The following is a 13,283-nucleotide window of genomic DNA, read 5'->3' on the forward strand; positions in this document are numbered from 1 at the left end:
AAATCAGACATAATAAATAACAGAAGCTCTAGTGGAATTTTTGACATTTATTTTGTCTTATTGGGTAACAAAACAGCTTCAAAATAACAATTTCAAAAAATTCTCTCTGTCAATATATCTGTCGGAAAATGTATTTGCCTATATCGAAGGCCTCCACATTTACAAACCTAAACAAACTGTTTATGTTAAGCTTAGGTTTGAGCTCACCTAATAGTCACACTTTCAAATTCTTGCTTCAAAGAGAAAGAAAGTGAAGATTCTATTAGTAATCGGTCATAATACAAGTTTCATTATTCATATTAACCAACTCATGTAAAGAGTTATGAAGAACAATTGGACACGAAAATCCGTGAAATGTTTTGAGAAACACAAAACTTCTTCTGGTCTCTCTTCTGTTCATGCATAACGACAAAAAAACACAGCTAGAGTTATGATATCTACTCATCCTCTCTATTATCAGTCACTCAAACGAACCGATTTCTCTCTCACACAATAATGTAAATGTTTTTGAAAAATTTTAAGAGGTTACACTGACAATAGAAGTTTGTTTCCTATTGTTCTGCCCAATAAACATCATGGCAATTTTGTATAAAAAAATACCCGGGAACTCAAAACAACACTTCAATATAAATCTTATTCATTAAAAAATGTCATTACATAGTGTTTAGGAAGAATGGTTTTGTTTATATATATATACAATACTTACAATTACATATCTAGAAAGGCATCCCCATCAAATTGCAAGTTATATTTGTACAGTGTAGATAGAAAAGGAGTTATATCAATTATGCGAAAACAAAAAATATTTCATATATCTTGTATGGTTTGCTGTTCTCCATAACAAATATTTCTTTTCTTTTACCAAGAAACTTACTTGTCCAAGATCTAATTTTCAAATTTAAACTTTAATTATATGAAGAGTCATTAGTCAGTAATTTTCAGTGCAAAAACAAATTTTTATGATTTCTACCTAAACAACAATTTTACAAACAATCATATAAGAAGCATAGGTAACATTAGATAATAGCTATCAATTATAATTTCTATATATCAACAATGTAACAATTCATAGAAAAAACAACGGAGTTTACAATCTACTTAGGACATGAAAAAATAAGCAATGCATACATGTACATGTAACTGTTAACAGAAACAAACAACATTATTATCAAACAAGAACATACAGGTAAATAAAACATACATTTAACATAGCTAAATTCCATATAGAACTTGAAACCCTTGGTAGTTTGAGTAATTTTGTAAGTCCTACGCAATATTCAAATAAACAATAATAACGCGAAGACACTGATGATTCAAAGTCCTGTCATGTCATGATCACCCCACTGACTTTGTTAAAACAGGGTTTCACTCAACTGTATCACAACAGAAAAACAAATTATCGTTTACCCGAATATTTTCATGAGTAAAAATTTTCGTGATTCGAACTAAAAGAAAATGTAAGCAGTTTTTAAAATTCGGGATATGGTTTTAAGAGTGTGTAAGATTCATTTCTCAATATTTCGATGATCTAATTTTCGCAATGACAACAATATCTAGCGAAATCGTGGAAATATCCTTGCTAAATAACCAGTTGTATGGTATACATTACATATAACAGATAATTAAGTTCCAATGATAAGTGTACAAAACATATCAGGGAAGTGTGTTATAAAAGTAACAAATCGTCATGGACATGATTAATGCCATACTAAATCTATAACAAACAACGAATTTGTGAGATCAACATTAATTACTGACAATGATGATAGTGGTAACAGATTCACTCTTTGTTCTATTTTCATCGACAGACTTGGTGGTTTCTGGGAATTATACAAAAACAGAGCACAATCAGACGCTGCTTGCACTTATTATATAAATTGGTTTTATACACTGAAATGTGTTTTATATAGCAAACGTATATAAGTAGTTGCATCTGGACACTGCAATGTATTCTGGGTAACCTTCACTTGTGTAGAGATCCAATGCAGCCATTTGTTCACAAAAGTCTTTAGGAATAAACATCTCCTCTTAACCTTAAATCCACAGCATTTGAAAAAATATGAAATGTTCATGATTTGTAAAGTGTGTAAAACGTTTATAAAAATGGCAAAAAATGGTAATGAATGGAAAGATCTTTAAGAGTATATCCATAATCATCAGCATTGTTCTGATAGGACCTATATCTTATGAAACATGATTTGAAATTTCCAAATGAAAGTTAAGGACAAACGGTCATGGAAGTATAAGCATTATGCATACATTTTGAAACAATTCGTTGCACTTTGTTCCTAGCGTTTGATGCTCCCATTTCAGTCGGAATGTTTTCTCTTCCGCCCATATGCCCGCACCCATTCCCTGATGTTTTTACCATCTGGCATGTGCCACTTGGCAAAACAGTTTCTGTCTTTGTAAATACACAGCGGTACTAAGCAATGCTTACAGATGAAGCTTGTTTTTGTACTGGGACAAGAATTGCCTTCGAGTCTTGCAGTAGCATTACATACCGCACAGTCGCGGCGTGTTAAAACCATCTCTGGCATGCATTCCCGACATGGCGCCAGGTCTACACCACGCTTCTTCTGTGCCAACAGAGACTTGACTAGAGCTTTTCTGAACTCTAGTTCATTACAAGGTGTTGCGAATTCCGCTGGAAATCTGTCCACATACTCTGTGTAAATGATATAAGAATTCATCACCATCATGTCGATGCAGTGCATAAACACACATTTCCACCAATGGAGTGTCTCATCCCCGATCTTGAATGGGTAATTCTGCATGTTGTTGATGCTACGAGTGAATCCCTCTGATCCCTGCTTGAAGTCCTCCACCAGTTTGGGTACATGTGTTTTGGAGTCAACAGCCGATCCCATATGAAGAGTTGAGAGATAGGACTTAGTACTGGTGTCCTTATGCTGTACAACCACATAGTAGCTGTCCGTTTCTCGCTGCCATCGGAAGTCTCCTTTTTTCGCTGCCTCGTCCCATTCCTGCCAATCCCTCAAAGATGTTGGTATGACCAGGCTTCCAGCCTTTAAACTGCTAGTGATAAAGATAGAACTACTGAACAAATCTCTTAGCAAGGTCTTGGACATGAAATAGCCATCCAAAAACAGTTGGTAGCCTTGATTCTGGAAATCAGCTGTAAGGTCAGTAACTATTGAATATGGAATACCCTCAGGATCATGCCCTGGTTGATAATCAGACTTCTGGACGTACAACAACAATTCATACGTGTATCCGGTGACGGCACAGGCAAGGGAGAACAGTTTACATCCGTATCGCTGTGGTTCTATTTCCAAGTTCCCTATTCTTTTCTTTGTCTCCAACATTCTATCCTTTAGGGCTAACTCTCTGTACGGGAAGTATAAGGTGTGAGATACTGTCTTCATGTGCTTCAGGAGAGGTGCAACATAGCTCTGTTTGTCTTCTGTAATAAATTTTCAATGGGTTAAGAATGTAGTTTCATGGTAAGGGAGACAAATCATGATTTTTTTCATGCAGACGCTTGAGCAGTGACAGTGCCTCTAGCTCTTCAAGCATTTAAATGACCGTGATTTGATTAATATCCCCTTTCCTGAAGTTTGAATATATGAATAAATTATTTTATTTGTTTTTAAAATAACAAAACTAATTATTCCATCAAACATATATTGCTATTTTATGGTAAATATATATTGATTAAACATTGTTATTAATTTTGAAACTAAAAGTATTGACATCTAGGCTATATTGTATCAGGAGAACCTACAGTAATTGTATAACAAGAGGCCCAGAGGGCCTGTATCGCTCACCTGGTTTGTAATGCCAAATAATGTTCTGAATATAAGTTCATTGTTTCTTTTCTGAAGAAATTTGGATATTTACCTCTAATTCCCCTATTGGGCCACACTCTTCCTCCTCCAGGAAGGTCAAAGCCAAAATTTATACGAATTCTGTTAACCCCAAGGATGTTTCTGGCCAAATTTGGTTACAATCCATGCAAAACTCTAAGACAAGTAGAATTTTTTAGGATTTACCTCTATTTCCCCTATTGGGCCCCGCCCCTCCTGCCCCCTTGGGGTCAGAGCCAAAATTTATACAAGTTCTGTTCCCCTTCCCCCAAGGATGTTTCTGGCCAAATTTGGTTACAATCCATGCAGAACTCTAGGACAAGTAGCAATTTATAAGATTTACCTCTATTACCCCTATTGGGCCCCGCCCCTCCTGCCCCCGGGGGGTCAGAGCCAAAATTTATACAAGTTCTGTTCCCCTTCCCCCAAGGATGTTTGTGGCCAAATTTGGTTACAATCCATGCAGAACTCTAGGACAAGTAGCGATTTATAGGATTTACCTCTATTACCCCTATTGGGCCCCGCTCCTCCTGCCCCCAGGGGGTCAGAGCCAAAATTTATACAAGTTCTGTTCCCCTTCCCCCAAGGATGTTTCTGGCCAAATTTGGTTACAATCCATGCAGAACTCTAGGACAAGTAGCGATTTATAGGATTTACCTCTATTTCCCCTATTGGGCCCCGCCCCTCCTGCCCCCAGGGGGTCAGAGCCAAAATTTATACAAGTTCTGTTCCCCTTCCCCCAAGGATGTTTCTGGCCAAATTTGGTTACAATCCATGCAGAACTCTATGACTAGTAGCGATTTAAAGGAAATGTTGACGGACGGACGACGGACGGACGGACGGACGGACGGACGGACGACGGACGCCGCACCATGACATAAGCTCACCGGCCCTTCGGGCCAGGTGAGCTAAAAATTAAATGCAATAAGGGAGATAACTCTATTGTGATTAACGTCCTTTTCAATGAAAAATGAAGGTTTTATAGTTCTAAAAATGCCATATCTTGAAAATTTGTGGTTCAATTTTCTTGAAAATTGACTAAATAAAAGCAACTTTGTCACTTTTTAATCTATTATTTTTCTATATAAATTGAACTTTACAATTTTGATCTATTTTCATTATTGTGAGAATGTTTTAGGTAATTTTAATGCATTTTTTTAACCAATTTCCACCAAAAATTATCACTAAAAACTAATTATGACGAGAAGTAAAGCATTTTTTCATGAAAAAGCATTGATATATATCACTTCAATTAAACAATACATATATCATAGAACATTTTGTTAAAGATTTTTATTTACGGGGCGGATTTAGTGCAGACTAATGCTGTTTTTCCGTGTGGATCAACTACTCAGAAATGACAAATTTGAATATTGATTTCGAAAAAATGGATTGTTCAATTTCTTCGAAACTTTGACAGAAGATGCATAACAACATATTTACTTCATAAAACAAACATAAAAAATATTGAACTACGGAAAGAATTTGGGGAATGTGAGACTATCACCTTAAGTTAATATAAGAGTATCAATTACTAGAATATTAATTCCATCTGTAATATACCAGATTGGTAGTAGTGAAGATACTTAGTTCAAAGCTTGCTTTACTGGATACTAAAATAAGTAATAAACTAAAATACACAGGAAAAGTATGCTTACCTTTTTTAATATTCTGTGGTGGGACGAGATGAAGGAACGCAAGCAAGGACATGAAGCGATGTTTCTGCATGCTCTCTCGAACCAGTTCACTGGTTGGACCAAACACAGGGTCATCCATCTCTGACCAATAGCAGTCCAGATTTGGGAGTTTGTTCAGTGACATATACATCAAGATTCCAATGAATCTGTAAAACCAATTGATAGTAAAGCTTGTAAGCTCCATATTTGTAATTGAATAAGATATTAAAGGTTTCCTGCTACAAAAACAGAAATGAATTTAATTGACTACAAGATTTTCTGCCCTGCACCTCCAAAATATGTAACACAATAGGTTGCCATAGACATATTTAACATGTTAATTCTATAAGTTTACACAGCTTTAAAGAGCAATCTCTTACTTCAATATCAAAATCTTCCGCTTTCTACCGCATCTTCAGATTTCCATAATTTGCTTTGGTTTGGTAAATATGTAAAAGTTACAATTTATAAATTCTGCCTCGTTGCACATCTCTGGTGAACTATTTAAAACAGAAATTCAGGCAACTTATATTTCTCATTCTAAGAAAGTTACCAAACATATTCAATCAAATAAGCTAATTTTGAATTATTTTACATATTTTTAGTCAATATTTGTTTCAGAATCACTTCAAAACGCCCTGCAATACAATTGCTTTTGAGGTGTGAATCAAACACATTTCAATCTTTAGAGCTTACCACTTTGTACTCCCTCCCCTACACTTCATAGCAAGGGCATGTGGGTTATCTATATTACACATTTATTCACATCAAAATACATTCAAAATATCAGCAAAGGGATATAACCCTCTCATAAATATTGATCTGCTAGAAAACTGATTTAGTTGAAAAACTACAAAGGACTTCAGATTAACAGGTTCACACTTGATAAACTCAAGAACTACGTTGTATCAATAATGTAAGGAATTTGGAAAGTGTGCTCAATAATATATCATCAATATTCTTTGTTTAAAGCTTGTTGTCTAAGGATTATATACACATGTACTGTCATCTACTGTCATATAGTGAGATTTGACTTCCTTGTACAAATTATTTTTGTGTAAAGATTATATACACATGTAAAATACATGTAGTGAGATTTGACTTCCTTGTACAAATTATTTTTGTGTAAAGATTATATACACATGTAAAATACATGTAGTGAGATTTGACTTATTTGTACAAATTATTTTTGTGTCAAGATTATATACACATGTAAAATACATGTAGTGAGATTTGAATTACTTGTACAAATTATTTTTGTGTAAAGATTATATACACATGTAAACTACATGTAGTGATATTTAACCTACTTGTACATTTCCATGGTCGTGACCTTTGACCAGACATCTTTCTGCTGGACCTGTGTAGCATAACACAGGAATTGTCCTTTCTTAATGACCATCTCAGCATAGCTGTTGGTAGCAAAACAGATGGAGGCAACTAGGTCGAAGGACAGGAAGAAAGAGAAGAAATGGATTGGTGTCTTGGCCGTCTGCCTAACAAACCTGTAGGTTAAAAACACATGATCTTAATTATCAAGGTTAAAAACACATGGTCTTAATTATCAAGGTTAAAAAACACATGATCTTAATTATCAAGGTTAAAAACACATGATCTTAATTATCAAGGTTAAAAACACATGATCTTAATTATCAAGGTTAAAAACACATGGTCTTAATTTTCAAGGTTAAAAAACACATGATCTTAATTATCAAGGTTAAAAACACATGGTCTTAATTTTCAAGGTTAAAAAACACATGATCTTAATTATCAAGGTTAAAAACACATGATCTTAATTATCAAGGTTAAAAACACATGATCTTAATTATCAAGTCAAGGATCAAAACAACCTTGTCGCAAAACACTGATATTTCATCAAATTAAAGTTACCTATGTAAATAGTAAATACTAGACTGTCAACCAGAAAATGACAAAACAAAAATTTATAGAAAGAAAAGCTATAACTGCTTGCAAATATCGGCCTAAAAATTATTCTTAATCTATACATTGTATATATGTAAAGCTGGTATATCATTTGATCATATCAGTGATAATGATAAATATATGGAAATATTTACATTTTGCCACTGCAACTCCCATTACACTAATGATAATCGTGATCTGCATTATGAGCCAAAAAATGCAGCCTACACTTGGTGTAGTGATATCTACATAAATGAATGCGAGTCTTGTTTGCTGACACCATGTTAGTCCGCGCGGGAAAATTGACATTGTAGTTGAATGAACCATTTCGGTTATGAAACTTATGAAAAAATCTTTTAAATGTCTGGATTATTGAAAGTAAACTGAAAGGCTATTGAAAAACATTGAAATTTTTGTTATCTTTTCAATTTTTTATAGGGACTATCTTTTACCACATTGAACTTGGCTGTTGAGGTTAAATGGCTGAAGCGGGAAATTCAAATGTTCATTCGCATCTAAATTATGTTTTACTTTGAACTAGAAAGTAAAATGTAAACGGGCGCTATTCTATTTATCTGCCACCCAGATTGCATTTATATCTCCAATAAATGCAATCTAATAATCCTTTATTATTGTTAAATATGAGAGTGCAGCTGATGCGGTTACAATTTCCGGGAAAACAATAAAATAATAATTCATTCCATGTACATGTATCAAATTGGATAACAATCAAATAATTCCATACTTTAATACTTCTCTCATTAAAAATCAAGATCCACCTAAATTACGTGTTGCTATGTAGAGAATTCCACGATATTTTAATATTGATTATAAATATATCTATGAATTGTGGACATGAATACTACCTAGTAAGCATCCTCATTTGTATACCAGGCGGTGTGTTAGGTTCGAATGGGAGAGATCCGAGTTCCTTGGCTCCCTTGTCGGGGACTTTATCATCCTGCCATGACAGCCCCGTCTCTTCTTCTCCATCATCACTCGAGCCCTCTGACAGGTCATCACTATAAATAGAATATTCTAATAGACAAAAGGTAAACCATAATCGCTGATATTAATACCCCTCCACCTAAATCGCTCTCTCCCTCTTCTTGAAATGGTGTTGAAGTTAAACATGTCCCCATCCCAACTGTATGTAGCAGCAGTATACCATGGTATTTCATATTACAGGAATTTCATATTATACCTAGTAAATAAATTGTTGAGTATACATGTGAAAAAAGATACTAGTAAATAAATTGTTGAGTACACATGTGAAAAAAGATACATGTATATGTGTTTACTAGCTGTAGGACATTTAATGTGCCACGAGTACGGAAAAAGTAAAATATGGCTGACTTTGTTTTAGAGGTTTTTTTCATCCACAAATGATATTTTGGTTCCTAATAATTTAAGTGTTACAAGTCTTAAATTGTCCTAGTTAGTCACAAGTTATAGTGAATACAGTACAATATAGTTAATTTTATTTAAATACTGTAGATTTACGGTACATGTAGCTTCATTTTGTACGCTCAGGTACATATCTGCTCTTGTAAAAGTTTATTCTAGTTTATTTTATTTACATATTATTTTTTAAACACTTTTCACTATGAGTCTCAGGACCCCGGTCACCATCTTGTCTTGTCTTGTTAGCAAATGTAGGAGCACCTCTGTGATATAGGAGTCTAAATGTATATGCAATATTTCCTTAAGAAGCTTTTAAATTAAAAATTGTATTTCTTTGTATCAAAAAAAACCCAACAGGAACTGTACAAATATGCCATATAGTGTTCATAATATAACATCATAATTGTATGAGTCGAACTATCCTCTGCAATCATTTTTGCTTGAGATCTGGCTAGAGATGCAGAAAACCTAGAATTTTCTCAATATCGAGATCTAATATTATTGGATTAGGGTGGGGTAGAGAGAGAATTAGGTTACAACCCTGATATACAATTTGGTGTTTATATTCATGTCACCCCAATTTTACTCACTGCTCATTGTTGTGTGCAAGGAAGTCATGCTCCCCTTCCCAGAGTTCTGGATTAGGCTGACCACTGTCCAGTAGTACTCTGTCCAAGTAGTCCTCCTCTATAGGTGACATTCCCCTGTCACCAGGATCAAATGGCTGACGGAACTGGTCAAAGTCAAAATTACCACGCCGCGATGTTACCTCATGGTCTACAATCAGAAATAGGTACGCATTTATATTAATTACTGAGAGCTCTAAATCTGAATGGAATTTAAATTAAAGATGCTCCAACGCCGACAGAGCATAAATGATATTCATCATTTGAACAAAAAGTGGTGTTTAATCGTGTATATATATGCCTAATTAACACACAAAAAATAACATAAAATAATTCATTTCGCCCTTGGTGCATACGCAATCATTACTTCATTCCATGTAAGATATAGTGCCAAGGATTTTTTCGGGATGCAATTAATTATTTTTCATAGTTTTAACTTGAAGTAAAATTAGAAGGTCAAACTTTTTTAATGGTGGTAATGATGTAAAGTAAGTAACTTTTGTACCCGAAGAAAAATACTAAATCGTCTGCTCTTGTTTTTGATAGTGAAAAAATACCATTTGTCAGCGGTGGAGCATCTTTAATTCAATTTAATATCAGATAATTAGAATACATTTCCATACCTAGGTAATAAAATAAGTCCTTTAATTAACTGATAATTATCTATGTATAATGACTTAAATGTAAAGAATATATTTTTTTCGAAAAAGTAATCATTCAAAATTCTTTTTTAAATAGTTAAACAAAAAATTTTTTGAGGAAGCAAAACAAATCACAAACCATCAGAAAATTGAAAATAACATTATACAAAATTATTTTTCCATAGCACTGAGATAACTGAATATATATTTATATTGAAAAAATAGTAAAGTGCTCTTGAGTGTTAATTGAATACCCCTAATGGGACCCCATAGTATTTTTTACGAGTTGTCTCCCTTCGCCCAGACAATGTTCAAAATAGAGATCGATAAATAGCATTTATGATTCACGTGTCGTGCATTATGTGCATGCACCACAACACTGTAATTATTCATTAGTATTACATACAGAGAAATAGTCGAAATATATGATTTTAACATTCTACAAGTGCAGAAAAACATGAGCGCCATAGTCAACACGAGTTAAAAGGGGAGAAATCATTGTTATATTTATCCGGTATCTTTGACCAAAAAGTGTAACAAAGATCCATTTGAAATAATAGTACAATAACATAACTTATATTTCTAGAGACGTTTTACTTAAATTAACTTTGATATGAAGCTAAAACTAATAGTTTTAGTCAGAAAGTATTGATAATCGTTATCGGTACCGTTAGAGAATACAGGAAGATAACGCATGCTCCCTTGCAATGAAACGAAATCAAGCCTATCGATAAACAAAGGACGCGTGAAAATTCTCATAACATAAACCGACGTCCTGGTTAGCTCCTATACAAGTCCTACATGGGTTGTCATGAAATGTCATTTTGTGGAAAGTGAAAACGGAGTAAACATTCAGTAATTACCATGTAAACTCATATGATCCTCCAGCGTGTTCAGTTTTAGAGCCATGGTCGATACTAAAGTGTAGAGTCGGATGCGGTCTATCATGCGGCACGGAGAGTAAAAGACGGAATTTGCATTAAAATCAAACAATTTTCATCGATTGTATTCGTCACTTTTTCATTTCAACAAATTTTATTATATGAAAATTTATATAAATGGATGAAATGATATAAATCTTCTCCATAGTGGTGTATATAATTAAATAATAAAAAATATTATTTTAGTTTATTAACTGCTCACACACATGCTCATTCATTCTCCTTTCTATCCAGTAGGCTAGTAACTTAGACAGAAACGTTAACTCATAATTAGAATTACGATGACGACCTAATTTGTATATATGTAAATGTATCTATACACGAATTATTGTAGATAACATTAGATAACAAATGGATTAAAATGTACAAGGATTTTGATAAAATTGGATGAAATGAAATCTAACATAGAGAGATTGATGATATGATTAAAAACGTTTAGTTGACTATATATATTGAGTGCCTTTGGATAAAATATATTCATTTATATGTACGGGTAAATCAGTATCTCCAGAAGTGAGTAAATCTGTGCTTAAAAAAAAAACTTGGTATGAATATCAGTGATTAAATTTCTATAGTTTATGTAATTGGGGCAGAAGAAAACGAAATGGGTAGAGTCTTCATGCATTATACAATTTTCTTTTAAATATACCTAATGATGGCGCTACACTTATCTCGGTATCAAGTGAGTTCCAAATTAGCATGACGCCAGGAAAAAAAACTGTTACCGAAAAAAATTGATATTATAAAACGAGGAATATTAAAGAACCTATGGTGCCTCAGATTATGAAGTGGAACATCACCATTAACAAATGGCGCGACTATGTCATATAAGTATATGGGTGTCATATGATTTAATATTTTGTACATTAAAATGAGTTTATGTTTGTATCGTCTAGAAGATAGAAGTTCCAAAATTGTTTCAGAATAAAGGTTTTGAAATGATGTTTCACTTCGCAATCATGTAATTAATTTCATGGCTTCAATTTGAACAGATTCAAGTAATTTAGATTCAGTATCAGTACAGTTACACCAGACAATATCTGCATACTCTAATATCGGTCTTACATAAGAACAAAATAGTATAATTAATGTGTTTCTATCAACCTTGTGTTTAAGAGTTCTTTGCCTATTTAATCGTTTAAACGATTTGTCATAAATATCTTGAACGCGATTATTCCATGAAACTTTACAGTTAAGTAAGAGACCCAGATGCTGGTGACAATTTAGTTCATTTTTATAATTTGAGTTTTATATATTTTGTCAGAATTCAGACCCTAGACATTATCATCTACATGTAATGCAAAAGACATTAGTAAAAAGTAAGAATTAATGGACTAAAAGAGATTGGGCTCAGGGTGGAACCTTGAGGTACACCTAAAGTTACGGATTTGTAGTTGGAAGATTTAGTCTGTGAACTGCCATCCGTTTATTATGATGTCATTGTCATCGTGACGTCATACTTGTCGTAACAGCGATCACAGAGGATGGCTGTCCCGTCTTTTGCGATAATGATTTTTTTATTCATTATAGATGCAAAATATCTTGATACATGTATCTAAATTGTTATCAAATGTAAATATACGCATTGAACATCTTTCAGTTGGCATGTATAGCCACTATGAATGACAGAGCTTAACTTCATCATATTGCCTCTGTCCAGTTGACATTAGTATTGGCAATGGATGCCAACTGAAAGACGTTCAATGCTTAAATGAATTTGATTACGACAGGTTTAGACGAACTTAAATCAGCTGGTCATCTTCATGCTTGGATCGACATGAACAAGATAACTATTGGAAAAGTAGTTTCCATTCGTCAATAATGCGTTTTTTTTTTTTTTAAATTGTTTATGAACACTATGGATATCTCATTTCCCATGGAAAGTGTCTTCATTTTATGGGAGGATCAGATGATGTTTCTAACGCAAAATATCTTAAACAATGCATGAATTATGTATCCACCATATCTAAATATTTACACTCCATATACAAAAAGTACAATCCATACCCATAATTTCGAGTCCACTCCGTGGCCAATAGATCGTAAATTGAGAGTCTACTCCGTGACAATGCGACATTTTACATCGATAACTGACAAAACGAGCTATACTTTGGCAGAGGTAAGTAGAAAAGTCATTTCGTGATATTCGTGATGATATTTGTGGCATAAAAGCATTAAAACATCCGGAAATCACATGTTTACACCGATTGTCACGCTTCGATTTTTTAAATCGCAAGTAACG

The 13,283-nt window shown here is 33.7% G+C and overlaps 1 protein-coding gene across 1 annotated transcript; it reads right to left on the reverse strand.

Annotated features, from left to right (window-relative positions):
* Nucleotides 1–32: 32 nt before the first annotated feature.
* LOC138329082 (piggyBac transposable element-derived protein 4-like) lies at nucleotides 33–11,044 on the reverse strand. The gene is made up of 6 exons (XM_069275811.1): nucleotides 10,964–11,044; nucleotides 9,424–9,610; nucleotides 8,296–8,451; nucleotides 6,817–7,011; nucleotides 5,489–5,673; nucleotides 33–3,427 (listed from the first exon to the last, which is right to left on the reverse strand). The coding sequence occupies exons 1-6, from the start codon at nucleotides 11,007–11,009 to the stop codon at nucleotides 2,310–2,312; spliced, it is 1,887 nt and encodes a 628-aa protein (XP_069131912.1). The 5' UTR covers nucleotides 11,010–11,044; the 3' UTR covers nucleotides 33–2,309.
* Nucleotides 11,045–13,283: the final 2,239 nt, after the last annotated feature.

This window comes from Argopecten irradians, chromosome 8 (genome assembly GCF_041381155.1).
Source record: "Argopecten irradians isolate NY chromosome 8, Ai_NY, whole genome shotgun sequence".
Classification (NCBI taxonomy): domain Eukaryota; kingdom Metazoa; phylum Mollusca; class Bivalvia; order Pectinida; family Pectinidae; genus Argopecten; species Argopecten irradians.